This window comes from Tenebrio molitor, chromosome 4 (genome assembly GCF_963966145.1).
Source record: "Tenebrio molitor chromosome 4, icTenMoli1.1, whole genome shotgun sequence".
NCBI lineage: Eukaryota > Metazoa > Arthropoda > Insecta > Coleoptera > Tenebrionidae > Tenebrio > Tenebrio molitor.
Window position 1 is genome coordinate 27,633,426 of NC_091049.1, and position 21,255 is coordinate 27,654,680.

A 21,255-nucleotide genomic window follows, 5' to 3' on the forward strand; every position below is an offset into this window, starting at 1 on the left:
ATGAAGAACAAAAAGGTTGTGTTAAAGAGTGTTTTGGTTGTAAAGAACAACTCATAATAGGTACGGTAATAATGGAACAAGCTAGAAAAAATAATAGAAATATTTATACCGCATTCATAGACTACAAAAAAGCCTATGATTCAGTACCACATTCATGGTTAATTAAAATTCTTAAAATTTATAAAATTAATTTGGATTTAATTAACTTTTTATCTCATGTTATGACATTTTGGAGAACTACTTTAAATTTATCAATAAACAATACTAAATTAAAATCCGAGCCTATTCAAATTAAACGGGGAATTTATCAAGGAGATTCTTTAAGTCCTTTATGGTTTTGTCTAGCCATTAATCCTTTGACAAATCTATTAAATAGCACTGGATATGGTTTCAATATTAGAGTTAATAATACCACACTATCCAAATTAAATCACCTTCTTTATATGGATGACATAAAACTTTATGCATCAAAAAAGAATCACATTTTATCTTTACTAACAATAACTGAAAATTTCTCAAATGATATTGGGATGAGTTTTGGTATTGATAAGTGTAAAATGCAATCAATATGTCGCGGTCATTACGAACATTTAGAATATATAACTCAAGAAGGAGAAATCATTAAAAATTTAAATAAAGGAGAATTTTATAAATATTTAGGTATTAATCAATCAAATCATATTCAACACTCAATTATAAAAGAAAATTTAGAAAAGCAATTTTATTTAAGAATTAAATCTAGTTTAAAATCAAAATTAAACGGTAATAATTTAATTAAAGCAGTTAATACATATGCTGTTCCATTACTGACCTATTCTTTCGGTGTTATAAAATGGTCCAAAACTAATTTACAGAACATAAACATTAAAACTAGAGTTCTTTTTACCAAATTTAGTAAACACCATCCTAAATCTGCTATTGAAAGATTTAATTTACCACGCGAAAACGGTGGTAGGGGTTTTTCAAATCTAGAAATACTGCTAAAAAATCAAATTGCTTCAATAAAAAATTATTTCCTCAATAGAGCTCGTGATAACACCTTTTTCAATGCTTTGGTTTCAGCCGATAAAGGCTACACACCTTTAAATTTAAGTGATAATATAATTTCAGACATTGTTAAGCCAAATATACCTGACACAATAGCAAATATAAAACAGAAGTCTTTACATGGGAGATACTTTAAAGAACTGGAACAACCAGAAGTTAATATTCAGGCATCTCATGCATGGCTTAAGAAATCAAATATTCACCCTGAGACGGAGGGTTTTATATTTGCTATACAAGGTCGTGTTATAAATACAAGAAATTATAAAAAACACATATGCGGTTTACAATCGATAATTGATAAATGTAGGATTTGCGGAACTGAAGGGGAAACAATTGAACACATTATTTCTTCTTGCACCGTTCTGGCTCAAAGCGAATATAAAAAACGACACGATATATTCGCTAAAATAATACACATGAATTTAGCTGTTAAATTCAATTTATTAAAGAATACACAACCACATTATAGTTATACACCAGAAAGTTGTTTGGAAAATGACAGTTACAAGTTATATTTTGATAGAACAATTTTAACTGACATTCGTATTAAGCATAACAGACCAGACATTATAATTTTAAATAAACAACAAAAGCAAGCATATCTTTTAGATATAGCTGTTCCAAATTCACATAATATAACACAGACATATAACACAAAAATTAATAAATATTTAGAGCTGTCCGTTGCTATGAGAAATCTTTGGTGTTTAGAAAAAATTTCGATTTTACCACTTGTAATTTCAGCAACGGGAATAGTACCGCAATCTCTTTTTAAAAATTTAAAAATTCTGGATTTAGATAACACATTGGTAGTTGAAATTCAAAAAGGTATATTATTGTACTCATGTCACATCGTGAGGAAGTTCCTTAACATTGACACAGAACATAATACACAACAAAGTCAAAATGCGGAGGCGAGACGCCGGTAATTATGTTGATAAGCACTGCACTATTACTTGATAGTAATATCCGTAATAGTGTATGTACTCCGGCAAAATTGCCGTGCCGCCGGGTGGAGGTGGGATAGTGCTAGTAACTATAACAATTCATCACTTTACATAATTCATCACAACGATAGCCACCGAATATGCCCATCATCAGTACAACTTTTTGAAGGATCCACTCTTGGTCCGCCGCTTCCAGTAAAATAGCTATTTGTGTATTAAGAGCGCAAAGTGATACATTGTCGATTGAGAGATTGTTTTCGACAATCGACAATGTACATTTGCGCTCGCAACACACAAGATTTTTTCTACAATCGCAACTATCACTACTACATATTATTTTATTTGGACCAAATAAATGTAATACCTTCTTAAAATCACAATATTGACATTAAAAGCACTAATTACGGTATTTGAAAAGTAATCCATGCTCTGGAAGTGTGCATTCTGGTTCTTTTGCTGCACTTACAATTTCGGAAGGTGTACACGAAAACGCTTCCTCAACAGTTTCCCTTCCTTCTACAGGCTTTTGAGCAATGTTTTTTGTAAAAACACAAAGAACACCGACACAAACTGACAAAACAATTCTTTCTGTTTATTCGTTGTCACTAGTTACAATAATCACTGGACATCTGATTTTAACAAAAAAAAAAGTGACAGTCCTCGGAAAACGTCAACTTTGCGTTGTCAAATGCAAGCGCAAAGACCTACTTTCTACATCAATTGTAGAAAAACTTCATTTCTTGAAAAAGTTGCAGCTTTTTTTGGCTGATGGTTTCTGCAATTTTGTTTTAAAAAAGGAGGTGAGACTGCTGAACCTGTACCATTTAGGCTAGGGCCACACTACAGACTTTTCATCGGCCGACAATTTAGTTGGTTCTTAATAAGTATGAGGACTTATGTGAGTGCGCACACTAAAGCGATTGTAGTCGGCCGACAGATTGATCGAAAAAGAGTTGGAATTCCCATTCAACAAGAAAGTTGGCCAACTATTGATAGAGTATGGTGTACAATACGAGTGCGCACATTCACCGACTATCCAGTCGGTGATCCACACATATTAGGCGCTCAGTGGCTCTCTGCAGTGCAAAAATTTCGATTTTTAATTTATGATTATGAAAGTAATAAAATATATTGAACCAAAGGATATTTTAAACCTATGTCAAATCTCATATGTATTTAATTAATATCGCGTAAGATTTATTAAGATACCAACAAAAGTAGGAAATATTCCAGCAAAAAATGAGACGTGCTTTATTATTTAAATATCTATAATTCAGAATTAAACTAGATTCCTTTACACATATTTTTATGCGTTAATACAAAGGTAAAAACGCAGTCGGAACGCGCTACTATGAACTATGACAATAACAGTTAATAATTATTCGTTATTTTTGTTCATTACCAAAAGTGAAAAAAGACCATGAATTCGAATGAACTTTCAGATTCTATTAGGACCCCTCGTAAAGTTTAATTTTTTGTTGTTTTTTTACTCTCTCCTTTATTGCACCGACACGTTCTTTTAAACCACTTTTGCAATCCCTTTTTTATTGCTGTCTTCTCCGCCTTCACATTACCCTTATTCCTTAATTAATGACTCGTTATTAGAATTGAAGAAATTGAAAAAAGACCAGCTTTATGTAGTAAATCAGCAGTGAGTCCTGGCACAGTGCAAAAATTTTGATTTTTAATTTATGATTATAAAAGGTATTCAATATATTGAACTAAAGGATATCTTTATCCTATGTCAGATGTCATATTTAATTAAAATCGCGTTGATTTTATCAACTGTGCATAAGCAGTCGGCCGATTAATAGTCGACTGTCTGCGCACCAACGCCACCAACAGCCAACCAAACAGTTTAGTTTGCCTGGTGTGCGCGGAAGCCACACAATCGGACTAAATTATCGGCCAATTATTTAGTCTGTAGTGTGGCCCTAGCCTTAAAGAATAAGTTTTAAGAAATCAGTGTTGTTGAGTTGAATTCGTCTATGATAAAGTTAAAATCGAAAAGTCTTTGGTGTTGATTCATCGTTTAAAGTACCTACTCTTTAACATAATGTCGGAAAAGAATTGAACAAACGTTCCAAAAAAAAAAGTTATTACGGAAACTTCTTCCTCTTTCTGTAGGCTAATTGCCTATTCAGTACCTTCTGGATTTATACGGACAATTGTTTTTCAATTGGATTAATCAACATATTATTTGATAATGACCCTTGTTAACGTGGACAGTTGACATAATCGAAAATTGAGTAATTCCAAATCGATATTGATTGATTAAAAATCTACAACTTATCGAAACTAATGCTCACATTGTCTCCCTTCCATTGTTACAACAAACTATTCTTGAAATTGTTTTAAATGTAATACTTTGTGTTACTCTTGCAATGTGTGGCTTAGCGTTGTCTTGCTGAAAAACACTGTTGCGATGCCTTTGAAGATATGGCAACAAAACTGGTTCCAAAACTTCGTTGATGTACCGGGCTGCATTCAAGACTTCCTTGAATGAAGACTAAAGGTGACCTGCTTCGAAACTGTATTGCACCCCAAACCATAACACCGGGTGTTAAGCCAGAATGGCGTCGAAGTGCGAATTGCAAATTTAGCCTTTGTCCTCTAGGTCTTCTGACACGCAACCGTCCATCAAATTGCCATAGGCAAAACCGAGATTCATCACTAAAGATGATTTGGTGCCATTCATCGATCCAATGCTCCCTCAGCGTACACCACTCGATCAATTGGTCGTTATGAGCTAAGCCATGTGAACGGATTCCGCAATAAATTGTTCGCATAGACACCTGTTTTTCCAAAACAAGCCTCCAAGTAACCTCCACCGAACGAGTTGTCTCAAACGGGTTAACTCAAGCCAGTCGCCGAAGACGCCTTTCTTGACGTTCATTCGTAATTCTTGGCCGACCACTGTCTTTCCTACGTCTTTCTGAGCCTTCGTTGGACCAAGCCCTCCATTCTCGAATGATTGTAGAGTCACGTCGGCCCAATCTTTAATTTAATCATTCATTCCTTCGTTTGAAGAATTTCAAGTTCGTGCGATCATTCCTTCTGGCTGCTCTGCTTTTTTTTGGCGAATAGTGTAGATTCAAATTAACCGTGAGGAGAAATGTTTTGAACAAAAAATGACGGAACCTCAGACTTTATCCAAAAAATGCTGCTTCTACAGAGAAGAAAATTGTGAGAAATAAAGTACGATACAGGTAACAAGAGACTACGTCCACTGATAGAATGACTTTTTTAAATAAACTTAGATAACAAAATCCCCAAACCATAACATTAAAATATTAACAAAGTATCATAGATTGTATTGGTAGTATCTTGAAACAATCGCGCCACTGATTTTCATTGGTTGTTATAAAACCCAGGCGAAAAATTAATTATTTGACATTTCAAATTTGAAATTGTCAGTGCTGTCAACTGATTTAAGCATTTAGATTTGCTATTTTCCATCTTTAGAGCTTTGTTTTGCGTTCCTCTGGTTTTAATAGTATATTATGCAACAAGACTTATAAACGGCACTTTAGACACGAGTTTTATGTTAGGCACGAGCGAAGCGTAGCAGAGCGAGTGTTTAATAAACAAGTGTCTAGAGAAGTTTATAAATGAGTTGAATAGGTACTATACTTTTTCTACAACCAAATAAAGAAATGAATCAAGCAACTTTTTTATTAAACGTTAATTTAAACATACAAAATGAATGAACCAAGTAGGAGTATAATATATTTCTCAGGCAGCAAATTGTTGGTGGCTTCAGGTCCATATTTGAAAAATAGAACGAATTATTTCACTGCAATGACGTTTTCTTTTATGCCGGATGCGAAATTGTTAAACGTCAAAATACCAACTTGATCTAGGGCTAAATATGTCCAAAAAATTGAAGCCGCGTTTAAAGAAACTTCGAGCGTGTTTAATATGCCGAAAACGCCCGAAGGGACATCAAGTTGTAACTAATGAACAATCGGTTTTAAAGTGACGTTTTATACACTATTTGTCAGTGCAAGATGTGACACTTTAGAGAAAGAAGTAGAAAAAAGTTATTAGTTTTGATCATGTTGCTCTTTTGATCTGTTCCGTTGCGATTTTTGTTGATTTTTTTGAATTTGTGAAGTGAGTGTGTGCTTCAAGAATCTACTTAGCATAATGAACACTTTAAGTGACATTACAAACATCGAAAATGATACAGAGGTAATTTTTGTTCATGCATTAAATATCTATTAATCTGTTGTTTGTGTTTAGCCATTTCCGAAAAAAGTTGGATATTTTAATTTCATTAGCCAGCTTTTTTCGGAAATTCGAAATGTATATTGTGCGTTGCATTTTTTAATTACGTTGGGCACATTATCACTCGTGAAATACCCTGTATTAATTAACACTAATATATTACTCCTACTATACTGAAGTTTTCTTTCGTCTTTCCTAAGTGCAAACATGCCGAATAATAATAAAACATCACGTGAAAACCTGCTATGCTCTTTCCATTTTTTTTTTAATTTCGCGTAGAGTGTAGAGTGTAGCGTAGAGTGAACTCGTTTAGTAACATTTATGTCAAGCATATATCAAGCAAGGAATATAGAAGTAATAGGGCGGGGACATACGGCCGGCCGAGTGAAGCCGCCTTAATGCGCATGTCTGCTATTAGTACGCCTCAAAAAAGTAAATAAAATCACTTGCGTTGTGATATTTAGTGTGGTTTTCTAGTTTCTCATACTCCGAATACATTTGTGATGCAAAAAAAATATATAGTGTTGTATTTTCCTGCAGTTTTATTGTTAATTACCAACATCTCAAGTAGTGTTAAGTGGGGCGTACCTCTCGGGTTGCATAAAATTGCGCCCGTTTCCTTGTCCTTCACCGCTTCAATTTACCGCGCCCATAAGCTTGCGTATGTCCCCTCCTCATTACTTCTATACTCCTTGATATCAAGCAACCTATGAGTGGACAGAGTTTATCTATAGTTGACTCAAGTTGCAAAGAACCATTTGTCATTTGCAACAGCACTTTTATGGCATTAGTTATTTGAAATTACTTCAAAACTGTACTCATATGGAAAATATTCAGTCCAAACTATGATTTTCTGGTCCAGTTGTGCCTTTATTTGGTTCAAAAATATTGAAAAAATGCTGTTGCAAATGACAAGTGGTTCTTTGCAACTTGAGTCAACTTTATTTTCGAAGATCAAATTTGAATACAGTCAGATCTAATTCTATTTAACTTTGACAAGAATCGACAGTACGGAGTAGAGAGCCTTGCATATCTGTAAAGCGAAACAAAATGAAAAACTGACGAGAAAAAGTTCTGAAATATTACTCACGAACACCAGGAGGTCAAAGTTTATGACGAAATTCTCGGAAAATTTCAACTGTAGGGGTTGGGCAGTGTTCATCAAAACCAGAACTAGTTTCTTTCTGTTTCTGATGTTCCAAGTATACCATTCGGTTGTCGTAAATTTTAAGAACATGTTTTCTGACTGTAAAAAAATCTTCATAAAAAGTAATTGTGTGATTTACTTTTACCTCGTCCTGGAAACGTTGTCCGGCCGTGATTAGACCTGGGATGGTAAAGAGCGCAATGACAGCTAGCAAATAATAACGCCAGCAGAGCACCTCCTACAATTTACAAAGTTGCAAAGACAGGAGTAGTAGGATGTTTTAATCGCGATAAACATTTTTCATTGGAGGAACACGTACGTTTGATGTATGTGGGAATTAATTGATAATAATTTAATCAAATAATAGATCAAATAAATAAGAAGACAGAAGCAAACAACTTACTTGCAAGAATAAAAGCACAATACTTATTCCAACGATAATAGCACAAATAGTGAATGGTATTATCAGATTACTCATCAGCATCAAAGTATTATTTTTCCATCTGTAAAGAACTTAAATTTATAAACACTATTCTCGTAGTTGATAATAATGGTTTCGCTCTGACTGATTCTCATAGTATGTTCCAATAAAAATAAAATTTTGATAACTTGTTTTTGATAAACTAATGAAATAAGAAAAATTGGAGAAATAAAAAACCTTACCGAAGAAATACGCAGTGTCTGTCTATTATCATCTTTAGTTTCGACTCGATCTCCTTTTGATAAATGTTATTACGGATGGGATCCTCAAGCTCTTGAAAATGAATGTTGAGCCCTTCGATGAATGCGTTACAGAAATACATTTGAAATTTCACTTGTTGAGTGATATACATAACTTGGTATGTAGATGCCACCATCGCAAGCCCCTCCAAATACATCGTCGTTTTGAAAATGAAAACGCAAATATTGGCCTCCCGGGGACACATCTTGTCGAATATAATTTGAATAAAAATTACTTGGGGGTCTTTATCACATGATAAAATGTAAGAGGTGCTCCACAGCACGATCAGAGTCGTGTTGACCACGACGAACGCGTTAATCTGCCTCGACTCTCTCAGAATTCTCAGTTTGACGTCGTTTCCGGCCGAACTGATGTCCCAGAGCTCTATAGCGCTCATAATATCATCGACCAGATGATTTTTGACCAAGAGAAAGGCGAATATAAAAACGGCCTGAAATCATTTCTCGCATACAAGTGAGACACTGGTCGGTGCAAATTACGGAACACATTTGCAAGAAGAGTGGTCCGTATTTAATTAGGTCTTCCACGTTAGGTGTTTGAAAGAAGTAATAAAGCTGGAGGAGTAACAGTGTTAAGTAGGCGATGAGCGTTAACTTCAGCAACTGTTTAACAAATTTGATTTGATAAATGTTCTTGCCTATCACACGGACTAGTTTTAGGCAGTCGTCTGAAAATATTCCACTAGAATTTATTTATTCGTTTTTGATAAACTTACAGTTCATTCGACCTGGATTCATAATTTAATTTCAGAGAAAGAGTGACCACTAAAACGACCACAACTAACTGTCGAAGTTGATTCTACGCTTACTTCGGGGCTAGTAATCGTAATTGTTTCTTAATTTGGTGGATCAATACACCTAATAATCCTAATAATTCTTCTCTATAATGTAAAAAAGAATTAGGCTAAGAACACTCTACCTATTGACTTTTCTGAACGTACGTCGATCGTACGTCTGTGCCCAAGAATTAGTTTACAAACAAGAGTAGCGAATTTTCAAAATCCAATTCAAAGGAACGAAAAACCACAAAAGACGACAACTTTAAAGGCGACAGTGAGAATAAATTTTTCGTCACCTTCAAGATCTGAATCAATTTCAGTTAATTCGTAATTTATTTTTTGCGCGAGTGAATTCTGTTTGCTTGTTTACCACGTCTGTTTCGAAGACAGTACATTGTGTTTACTTGTGTTAAACTCGACAGTAATATCGTATGATCAAAAAGTCTTTGGATCGCGATAGCCATTAAGTGTAAAAACCATCTATAGAATTATTTACTTCTACTGCCCGTAGTTTTTATGTGTACTTCAAAATAGCGCTAATCTTTAAAGGAACTCATTTAAACATAAACGAAGCGAATAAACCCATTTACAATTTTCACCACGATTTCAATTCCTGTAGCAAGATTCAATAATAAAAAAAATATGTTCTCTTTGAAACATTTTGAATTATAACCTGCTAACTTGAAAGTTGTCAAGTAAATGTCAAAAATAATTGAAACAAATAATTTCATAGATAGCTTGTTAATTCCACGGACCACGGCAACCCTGATCCAAAGACATTTTGATCATACGATAATTATTTGTATATCAAGGCCGCAAAATCGTTCTTTAACGTACCGAGAGAAAAATTGTCGCCGAGGCCGCTTGCGGCCGAGGCAAGACAATCTCGAGGCTGTTAAAGGATTCTGCGGCCAAGATGTACACAACATTTTTTGTGCAACCGAAAATTTGTAATTATAAAATGAACAAGTAAGATTTACTTCACTGTCAATAAATATAAAGTCGGTTTACATGTCGGCATGTCTCTATAGAAATATTGTTTGAAGGTAAATGTTAAGTTCTGTTATGATAAGCAAGATTGTAAGATTATACAAAACATGTTGCAAATCATCGGATATTCTAGTTTACTTTAACGGCCGTCGATAAGAGCAACGGCCGCGAAATCCAATTTCGCGGCCTGTTTTAGGTACGCGAAATGCTCGTTTCGCGTACGGTTCCACAAAAAGTATTTTTCCACTTCCCTAAATGGTAAACACATCTGTACCTACACCTGTACTGCTTCTTTTTTAACACGACTGGCGTCAATATTTTCGCAAAAACTCCAATGGCGGTAACTGTTTGCAGATTGCTATAGAAACGTAATACAAAAATCGACATTATGGCAACATGATGTGGAAGGGTAACATATATCGCATTGCCTATTCTACGAACGATTTGTAATAAATATTCAATCGCGCAAAAAACTTCAAAGGGTCACGAACGTTAAGAACATTATACCGATCGAAGCCAATTGTTGTTGTCTTCGATCGGTATAATGTCCTTAACGTTCGTGACCCTTTGAGGTTTTTTGCGGGATCAATTGTTGTTGTCTTCGATTTTAATTTAGTCGGGGTTTGATCTCCAAAGTAGCCGGAGCTACGTTCAGTACTTCCAGCAGCCATTTTGTGACCGCGTGCTTAACATTTACAAGGTAAATTATTTTTCTACTTCTTGTACTATGCCGGCCAAAAAATTTTGGCCGTCATTGTCTGTCAACTCAAAAAAAAAAATTGTAATCCGTACTTTATTGTCATCATGATTACCGGCTTGATTATGAACGTTATTTTTTGGGTGGTAAATTTCAAAACTCAAAATTATTTTGTCATTTCTACTACACATAACGTTTACCTTAGATTATCTATGTACGATTGCTGTAATTTTATTCATTCATGTCGGATTTTTGGAATATCTGAGCTTCAAACAGTTTAAATTGATTGTCAAAATGACAAGAATCGAAAGTGGGGTTACGATTCCTAAAGGTTTATATACACTTTACTTGAATGTCAAGAAAGTGACGGCTAAAATTTTTTGGCCGCCATAGTACATTATTTGTAATCGCGATTTAATTACTCAAACAGCATTTAGTTCCTTATCCTTCTAAAGTAAAGATTATATTATTTTCTTTGAGCATTTGACGACCACGTGACTCTTTAGAATCTTGAATTAAATTCTTTATCGCGAAGTATGTGATCGTCTTGCATTTACCGATTGGGGAAACGTGTTCTTGCCAAGGCGATCTATTACAACTTATTATAAAATAGCTTCATTATTTATTCATTACTTGGGGGCCTTCACCGTCGGGGAAGCTACCGCCAGTGTCCGTCGCACTCAATTAGCTGTGGTCCGGCATAAGGGCACAAACCGCCATGTCACCCGTAAACAGGACAGTGACCAAACTAGGCCAGCTGACACCTGAAGAGGGGTACCCTATAAGTCTGTTAGAACCTTTTTCCCTTTTATTTTCAATCATCGGAGTAGACCAGGCTTTGACTGAAGGTTTCCAGGGCACCGCGTCGGGATCAATTAAATTGTGGGGTAATTTAAATCTACATCGGATCACATAGTTCGCATCTCAAACTCTTATAATGCTGTTCGCGCCATAAACTCCTATATTTGCCCAGCTCAGTCATTTATTCATGAGTCAGATCGCAATTCGTGGGCCGCGAGTCAAAGCTCATTGGGTCAAATTTCCACCAACTGCTGTTATTAAAGTCATTTATTTCTTTCTATCATTTGTTGGGACCAAACGCCATCACACTCGATTATTTGTTAAATAAAATTTAAGTGAAGTGTGCTCAATCGTTTTAATTCTATCTTTGAAAAACTTTCCGAAGGTACGGTCTCTCGTTAGAGCCCAATTAAACAAAATAAAAAATAAAACACAACCGTAAGATCCATAAATATTTGTTTTCTCATTATTTTTGTTTCGTATTTTTCCACAAAAATTAAATCCGAGGGAATGCGACAACCAACAATACACCAAATGAGGGAGGAAAGTTTCATCGAGGAAAAATCAAGATAGTCGAAACGTTTCAGTATGTACATGTTTGTATTTATTTGTCGCTACAATTGTCGCATCGGTTACATTAAGAGTAATCAAAAAACTACTTACTTAACTTACTAACTACGTACTTTAACTCGTACACAAAATTATACATATAAGTAATTATTAATTATATAGTTACTGTCCACAGTCGTTTTATTTGTTGCCTCTTCACCCAGATTCCAAAGTAATATTCTTTCTAATATTGAAGGGCGCGTCTGAATTAATTCTTAAATTATTTTCCAGTTTATCAAGCGTTTATTGCCTTGATACGAAAATTAGACAGTTTTTGAGCTGTATTTAGGACCCGAAAATTTATATTTTCTGGAATTTATTCCACTTAATAAGAAAATGTTGGCAATAAAAAATATTTATTTTTTGGCTCTGTAATTATGTTTTGTAAATAGTGACATGCAGCTAACCAACATAATGCGAATTTAGCAATGCTCAATCCAACGTGAACGGTATTTACCTGCATGTCACTATTTACAAAATTATTTGACCTTGAAATGTTTAATTCAACGTGAATAACGTATACAGTGCGTTTTTTTATAACTGGCCAGAGGGTTTTACATGCTAATTTTTCAACCCCCTGTTAACTTTTATTTTTGTGAAAATTACAAAACCTAGCGCTGTTTTTGCAACCCCCACTTGACCAAAGTGACCAATCCGCTCGGTTCTACTTTACCCCGATTGCGACACCCTTTCGATATCTCTAGAACTTTTGAAATTACAGTTTCCGTTTTCCATCATAATCTTAAATGTTTAAATTTAGGCTTTTGTTAGGACCAGACCGAATGTACATAATTTATTGTTGAATTAGAACTCTGAAAAAGAACACTAACATACTGACTCTATACAATAATAAACCTCAACATCAAGAAACAAACACAATCTAAAAAATGGGACAAACAGAATTAACAGGAACACTGAATTACTGACTCTATACAATAATAATAATAATCAGCACCAAGAATTAAACAGAATTTAAATGAAACAAACAAACAGAAGTAAAATGAAACAAACAGAATTAACATATGAAACGAACATAATCAAAATGAAACGAACAGAATTAAAATGAAACAACCAGAATTAAAATGAAACAAACAGAATTCAAATGAATCAAACATAATTAAAATGAAACGAATTAACCTTATTTTGAAACATAAATTGGGCTTGAAACGCTGGTACGTAAGTGTCATGTCATGCAACTAAATTCCGTTGATCTGCTACTTCTAAAAATTGTTCTACATTGGTTTGGTTCCCCAAAACCGTTCTAATTGATAATTACTTCGTAAATTTCATTCTCTCTCTCTCACTCACCGTGTTTTCTACCGACTCCCTTTCTACTTTGCTTTGTTACTTTTTTAACTAAAAGTGCAAACGATTCTAGTTATTTTCTACGATAAAGCGCTCTGTTTCTATTTTGCAATTCTCGCCCTTTAATTACAAATATGCCACAAATTTGAGAATGCTATAAAAAGTAAATTAACCTAATGAACATTAATTTTGTTGTCCTCTCAATTTGAAACCTGCTAATATCAAATTCATTAATTCAATTATCCCCTGATTTTAACTGGACTCCCCAAATTGTCGAACGAGTAAATTTTCCAATGTTTCTTTTCCCATAAAAACTGTTATCTTTGTGTTGTGTTCTGACAGGACGCGTACCTGCATTTTCAAAGAAAGGTTGGCAGATTTCACTTGAGGACACGGCTTCAATAAAATTTACAACTGACCAGCATTTCCGTCGCAAATGAAGGGTATTTACAATATTTCATTGAAATTATTTTAAAATTAAAATTCTTAATTTATCGAACCTATTCGGACCGTTACAATACTGAAGTTTCCTTTCGCCTTTCCTAAGTGCAAACATGCAGAATAATAATAAAACATCACGTGTAAACCTACTCTTTCCATTTTTTTTTAAATTTCGCGCCGGATCTATTTGTTGTAGCGTAGAGTGAACACTTTTAGTAACATTTATGTCAAGCATATATCAAGCAATCTATGAGTGGACAGAGTTTATCTATAGTTGACTCAAGTTGCAAACTACCACTTGTCATTTGCAACAGCACTTTTATGGCACTTATATGGAAAATATTCATTCCAAACTATGATTTTCTGGTCCCGCTGTGACTTTATTTGGTTCAAAAATATTGAAAAAATGCTGTTGCAAATGACAAGTGGTTCTTTGCAACTTGAGTCAACTTTATTTTAGAAGATCAAATTTGAATACAGTCAGATCTAATTGTATTTCACTTTGACAAGAATCGACAGTACGGAGTAGAGAGCCTTGCATATCTGTAAAGCGAAACAAAATGAAAAACCGACGAGAAAAAGTTCTGAAAGTTTACTCACGAACACCAGGAGGTCAAAGTTTATGACGAAACTCTCGGAAAATTTCAACCGTAGGGGTTGGGCAGTGTTCATCAAAATCAGAACTAGATTCTTTCTGTTTCTGATGTTCCAAGTATACCATTCGGTTGCCGTAAATTTGAAGAACATGTTTTCTGACTGTAAAAAGATCTTCATAAAAAGGAATTGTGTGATTTACTTTTACCTCGTCCTGGAAACGTTGTCCGGCCGTGATTAGACCTGGGATGGTAAAGAGAGCAATGACAGCTAGCAAATAATCACGCCAGGAGAGCACCTCCTACAATTTACAAAGTTGCAAGAGAAAACGATTAAATTAAATTTCTTCACAGTGACAGGAGTAGTAGGATGTTTTTATCGCCATAAACATTTTTCATTGGAGGAACACGTACGTTTGATGTATGTGGGAATTAATCGATAATAATTTAATCAAATAATATATCAAATAAATAAAAAGACAGAAGCAAACAACTTACTTGCAAGAATAAAAGCACAATACTTATTCCAACGATGATAGCACAAATAGTGAATGGTATTATCAGATTACTCATCAGCATCAAAGTGTTATTTTTCCATCTGTAAAGAACTTAAATTTATAAACACTATTCTCGTAGTTGATAATAATTGTTTCGGTCTATACATAACTGATTCTCATAGTATGTTTTAATCAAAATGAAATTTTGATAACTTGTTTTTGATAAACTAATGAAATAAGAAAAATTTGAGAAATAAAAAAACCTTACCGAAGAAATATGCAGTGTCTGTCTATTATCATCTTCAGTTTCGACTCGATCTCCTTTTGATAAATGTTATTACGGATGGGATCTTCAAGCTCTTGAAAATGAATGTTGAGCCCTTCGATGAATGCGTTACAGAGATACATTTGAAATTTCACTTGTTGAGTGACATAAATAACTTGGTATGTATGTGCCACCATCGCAAGCCCCTCCAAATACATCGTCGTTTTGAAAATGAAAACACAAATATAATTGGCCTCCCAGGGACACAACTTGTCGAATATAATTTGAATAAAAATTACTTGGGGGTCTTTATTACATGATAAAATGTAAGAGGTGCTCCACAGCATGAGCAGAGTTGTATTGACCACGACGAACGCGTTAATCTGCCTCGACTCTCTCAGAATTCTCAGTTTGACGTCGTTTCCGGCCGAACTGATGTCCCAGAGCTCTATGGTGCTCATAGCATCATCGACCATACGGTTTTTGACCAAGAGAATAGCGAATGTAAAGACGGCCTGAAATCATTTCTTGCATACAAGTGAGACACTGGTTGGTGCAAATTACGGAACACATTTGCAAGAAAAGTGGTCCGTATTTAATTAGGTCTTCCACGTTAGGTGTTTGAAAGAAGTAATAAAGCTGAAGGAGTAAGAGTATTAAGTAGGCGATTAGCGTTAACTTCAGCAACTGTTTAACAAATTTTAACTGATAAATGTCGCTGCCTATCACACGGACTAGTTTTAGGCAGTCGTCTGAAAATATTCCACTAGAATTTATTTAGTCATTTTTGATAAACTTACAGTTCATTCGACCCGGATTCATAATTAAATTTCAGAGAAAAAGTGACCACTAAAACGACCACAACTAACTGTCGAAGTTGATTCTACGCTTACTTCGGGGTAGTAAAATTATTCGTAATTGTTCCTTAATTTGGTCGATCAATACACCTAATAATCCTTCTCTATAATGTAAAAAAGAATTAGGCTAAGAATACTCTACCTATTGACTTTTCTGAACAGTCGATCGTACGTCTGTGCCCAAGAATTAATTTGCAAACAAGAGTAGCGAATTTTCAAAATCCGATTCAAAGGAACGAAAAACCACGACAAAGTTCAAACGCGACAGTGAGAATAAATTTTTCGTCATCTTCAAGATCTGAATCAATTTCATTTAATTCGTAATTTATTTTTTGCACGAGTGAATTCTGTTTGCTTGTTTATCATGTCTGTTTCGAAGACAGTACATTGTGTTTACTTGTATTAAACTCGACAGTAATATCGTATGATTAAAAAGTCCTCGGATTGCGATAGCCATTAAGTGTAAAAACCATCTATAGAATTATTTACTTCTACTGTCCGTAGTTTTTATGTGTACTTCAAAGTAGCGCTAATCTCTTAAGGAACTCATTTAAAAATAAACGAAGCGAATAAACCCATTTACAATTTTCACCACGATTTCCATTCCTGTAGCATGATTCAATAATAAAAAATATGTTCTCTTTGAAACATTTTGAATTATAACCTGCTAACTTGAAAGTTGTCAAGTAAATGTCAAAAATAATTGACATAAATAATTTTACAGATAGCTTGTTAATTCCACGGCAACCCTGATCCAAAAACTTTTTGATCATACCATAGTTATTTATATATCAAGGCCGCAAAATCGTTCTTTAACGTACCGAGAGAAAAATTGTCGCCGGGGCCGCTTGCGGTCGAGGCAAGACAATCTCGAGGAAGTTAAAGAATTTCGCGGCCAAGGTGTAGACAGCATTTTTTATGCAACCGAAAATTTGTAATTATAAAATGAACAAGTAAGATTTACTTTACTGTCAATATGTAAATATAAAATCGGCTTACATGTCGGCATGTCGCTATAGAAATATTGTTTGAAGGTAAATGTTAAGTTCTGTTATGATAAGTAAGATTGTCAGATTATACAAAACATGTTGCACATCATCGGATATTCTAGTTTACTTTAACGGCCGTCGATAAGACCAACGGCCGCGAAATTGTATTTCGCGGCCTGTTTTAGGTACGCGAAATGTACGGTTCCACAAAAAGTATTTTTCCACTTCCCTAAATAGTAAACATATCTGTACCTGCACCTGTACCGCTTCTTTTTTAACACGACTGGCGTCAATATTTTCACAAAAACTCCAATGGCGGTAACTGCAGATTGCTATAGAAACATAATACAAAAATCGACGTTATGGCAACATGATGTGGATCGCATGGCCTATTCTACGAACGCTTTGTAATTAATAAATATTCAATCGCGCAAAAAACCTCTAACGTTCACGAACGTTAAAGACATTATACCGATCGAAGACAATTGTTGTTGGTTGTCGTCTTCGATCGGTATAATGTCGAATGTCCTTACTCATTAAATCTTTTGATACCTATGAGAAATTGCCATTTCTGTAATTTCAACACATTTGTTGCCAATATCAAAATGACTCGACAAAAAAGATCCACGTGAGACTTGGAACCACATTTCCTAACATTCGCTATTCGTTACTTAAATTATTAATTATTATTTAAATAAATGGACTACGTAAATACTTTTGAATTTAAATAACAAAAATGGGTGATAACAAAACTTTAATGAATGCATGAACATCAGTCGACCGACACCCTATTCTGAAATTAAACTATATTCAGTAACTTGGTGAAAATTTACGTAAGTATATACTTATTTGTATTTATTTGTCGCTACAATTGTTGCATCGGTCACATTAAGAGTAATCAAAAAACTACTTACATAACTTACTAACTACGTATTTATTATTTAACTCGTACGCAAAATTATTCATATAATTATTAATTATATAGTTACTATGCACAGTCGTTTTATTTGTTGCCTATTCACCCCGTTTCCAAAGTAACATTTTAATAAAAATGCTTTCTCGTTAATGATGAAACCCATTTTACCATTTATTCTGGGATAATTGTTACTTACAATTACAGTAAACGTCTGTAAGCTTTGCCGAAATCGAAAAGTTGTTTTCTAGGTTAACAACAGCACATCGTTGACGTTTCTTTGACATTTCACCGAAAAATCTGCTTACCAGTGGCGTCACCTGCTCTGATTTGTTTTTTATCACCCTGTATAAAAACTACAATTTTTGGCAAAGCTGACAATTTGAGTCTTCAAGGTGACAAAATTTTGTAGCTTCAACATGATTGACGAAGCTCTTTTCCAACAACGCCTCAACGACTTCAAACCAGAACCTTTAATAACCTCAGTGGACCCAACGAAAGAAATAGAAATCCTCATGGTGGCAGAAGATGACGACAACATCGACTTGGCCAAAGTGAATTATCTGAACGTATTAAACAACAACGAAATTAAAAAGACTTCTGAAGATACAATCAGAGAATACGGTGTGGGGACATGCGGACCTCGAGCTTCTTACGGTAAGTGCCACAAATCTCTTCCTTCGTTAACTAAGTAGGTACTACTGTCAATTTAGGCACCACTGACGTGCACTTTGAACTGGAAAAGAACCTCGCCGAGTTGCTCCATAAGGAAGACTGCCTAGTTTACTGCTACGGATTTGTAGCGATCTCGAGTTCCATCGCGGCATTCTGCAAAAAAAGCGACGTGGTTTTTATCGACGAACGCGCAAATTTACCAATCGAACAGGGTCTAGACGATGCTCGCAGCAAAGTCGTGAAGTTCGCCCACAACGACCCCGAAGACTTCAAAGCCAAAGTCGAGAAAGAGACAAAGAAAACTAGAAAGTTTCTGGTCGTCGAGGGAATTTCCTGGCGCACCGGAAAGCTCTGTCCCCTTCCCGAGTTCATCGCGGTCGCTGAAGAATTCAAAATTCGGGTCTTCCTCGAGGAGAGCCACACTTTGGGGGTGTTCGGCGCAACCGGTCGGGGGTTGACCGAGTTTTACGACATCGACCCGAAGAGAGTCGACATGATCTTCGGGACGCTCGAAGGAGCGATCGGCTCTATCGGCGGCTTCTCGGCGGGTTCTCACGACGCAATCGAGCATCATCGGTTGTTCGGTTCTGGGTACATGTACTCGGCGTCGCTTCCCACTTATCTGGTCAAGGTGGTATTGAAATCGATCGAGTTGTTGGGGGATGCGCCTCAAAAATTCTCAGGGTTGGCCAAAACCTTCCACCAGTTCCTGGAAGAGGAATGTAGGTTTAAGGTGGAGAGTCACCCCGAGGCTCCCTTCAAGTTGATTCGCATCGAACCAAAGATGGACGAGACCAAAGTGCATCAGTATTGCAAAGAGAAAGGTGTTCATTTTATACAAAACGACGAAGGGTTGGTGATTAATTTGAATGTGAGGTTGCTCGACGAGAAGGAGAGGCTGGAAAGGGTTTACGAAGTCTTGAAGGGCGCCTCTGAATTAATCGCTTAAATTATTTTCCAGTTTTATCAAGGACTATGTTTATTTGTATTTTATTTCCGTGTTGTTTACTTCATATTTTGATAAAGGAATTAGGGAATTACTTGTGGCGCCCTCAGCAGGTGCGGCGAAGATTGTCCACCGATTCCAACATAAAAATTAGGTTATGATTTTTAAATTAGATTGGCAACATTGACTGTTGACAGCTTGATTTGAATTGTCAAAGTGACACTTCAAAATGTTTACTTTAGAACCTAAATTTTTACGGAGAGTCATTTTAAGAACGCTGAATGGCAGCAAAATGGTAAATGGAAGTATACCATACAAGATTGCGTTGGAGATTTTCGAAATACATTGGTTCAACAAATTAACACATGTGTGGTGAGGTTTCGTAAAGTAGGAACTGTTGGTCAAAAAGCTGGTGGTGGAGCCCCCAAAAAAAAGCACCTGAGGTTGTGGAGGATGTTGCAGCAATAATGGAATAGTCTCCTAAAAAATCTCTCCGCAGGTTTGCATAGGAAACTAGAAACTTGCCAGAAAATATTGAAAAAATTTAGATCCATACATATGGCTGTTCAAGAGCTGCTCCCATGAGATTTTCGTATTCAAAGGGGAATATTGACACTGGTTTTTAGATCATTTGAATAACAACAACCCCTTGGATTTAAAATTTTTTTACGGACGAGGCATGGTTTCACCTTTCTGGCTATATAAACAAACAAAACATGCGTATTTGGTCCGCAGAGAGTGCAGAGACTTCCCATGACTTTGTTCAATCGCCTTTTCATCCGGAGAAAATTGTTGTTTGGCTGGCAATCTCCAGAAGACGCATATTTGGACCTTTTTTTTAAGGGACTGTCAATGTCCAGACATATCGAAATAATTTACTTGAACCTTTTTACCAAAATCTTCGTGATGCATGGGTATTTTCAACAGGTCAATGCTACAGCTCACAAGACAAGGAACGAATTTACGAGTTTTACAATGACCGAGTCGTGGAATTTCCCCTCGAAGTCCGGATCTGACTATTCTAGATTTTTTTATTTTTCCATACTTCAAAAACACCATGTTTAAAAATAATCCCCACAATCTTGAAAAACTGCAGAAGTGCAATTGCTAATGCAAGCAACGCTGTAACTGTTCAGTTGTTGGAAAATGCGTTTGAAAATATAAAACGGGCAGTTAACAGTTATATCCAAGCCGGTGGAGAACACTTTGAACATTTGTTATAATTGTTAATAAAAATGCATTATTCTCTAGTGCTTCATTTCCTTTAAATTACAGATTAAAACGACTGAACATAAGAGAGAACTCTAAACCAGAGATATCTCCATATCTCTGCCCTAAACGTCAACCTGTTTACATAACCTCACAGGATCTGCACAATCAACACTCAATGTTGCCAAACTAATTTAAAAATCATAGCTTACTCTAATTATAAATTTAAGTGATTTCTCAGTATCAGGTGCAGTGTTGCAAATAGTCAAATAAAAAAAATCTTCTTAATAGTATTGCCAACATGCCAACTCAAAGAGTCCTTCTTGATTAAAATTAGTATATTAATTCTTGATCACCCCATACTAAAATACATCATGCGTTCAAATGAAATCCTGGACTGAGTAGGCGTTGAAAAAAGTAAACCAATTGGAACAGTTTTAAGTTTGAATTTCCCGCCGTTTGACACGAATGACATATGTTTAATCGGCACATAATTGAACATGTTTGTTTTCAGCAAAGGGTGCCCTTAGATATTTGTTTCGAGACTAGGAATCGTTAGTTAGATAAGTATTCTATT

At 35.3% G+C, this 21,255-nt stretch overlaps 1 protein-coding gene and 1 long non-coding RNA gene across 5 annotated transcripts; one reads left to right on the plus strand and one right to left on the minus strand.

The window, feature by feature from the left end:
- Positions 1-6,116: 6,116 nt before the first annotated feature.
- Positions 6,117-8,736, minus strand: LOC138127634 (uncharacterized). Its single transcript, XR_011158297.1, has 3 exons — positions 7,517-8,736; positions 7,315-7,470; positions 6,117-7,257 (listed from the first exon to the last, which is right to left on the minus strand). It is a non-coding gene; the product is annotated as an uncharacterized lncRNA (long non-coding RNA).
- Positions 8,737-10,515: 1,779 nt separating this feature from the next.
- On the plus strand, positions 10,516-20,942 carry LOC138128357 (serine palmitoyltransferase 1-like). Of its 4 annotated transcripts, XR_011158613.1 has the most exons (4): positions 17,472-17,768; positions 18,100-18,505; positions 18,562-19,912; positions 19,969-20,942. XR_011158613.1 is itself a non-coding variant. In XM_069044562.1 (3 exons), exons 2-3 carry the CDS (start codon positions 18,268-18,270, stop codon positions 19,470-19,472), a joined length of 1,149 nt encoding a protein of 382 aa, XP_068900663.1. In that variant the 5' UTR covers positions 10,516-10,581; positions 18,261-18,267; the 3' UTR covers positions 19,473-20,940. The 4 variants fall into 4 exon arrangements, 3 of the variants coding, with proteins under 3 accessions (XP_068900663.1, XP_068900661.1, XP_068900662.1); XM_069044562.1 differs by lacking the exon at positions 17,472-17,768 and adding an exon at positions 10,516-10,581 and having other exon boundaries at positions 18,261-18,505; positions 18,562-20,940; XM_069044560.1 differs by having other exon boundaries at positions 18,562-20,940.
- The last annotated feature ends 313 nt before the right edge of the window (positions 20,943-21,255 follow it).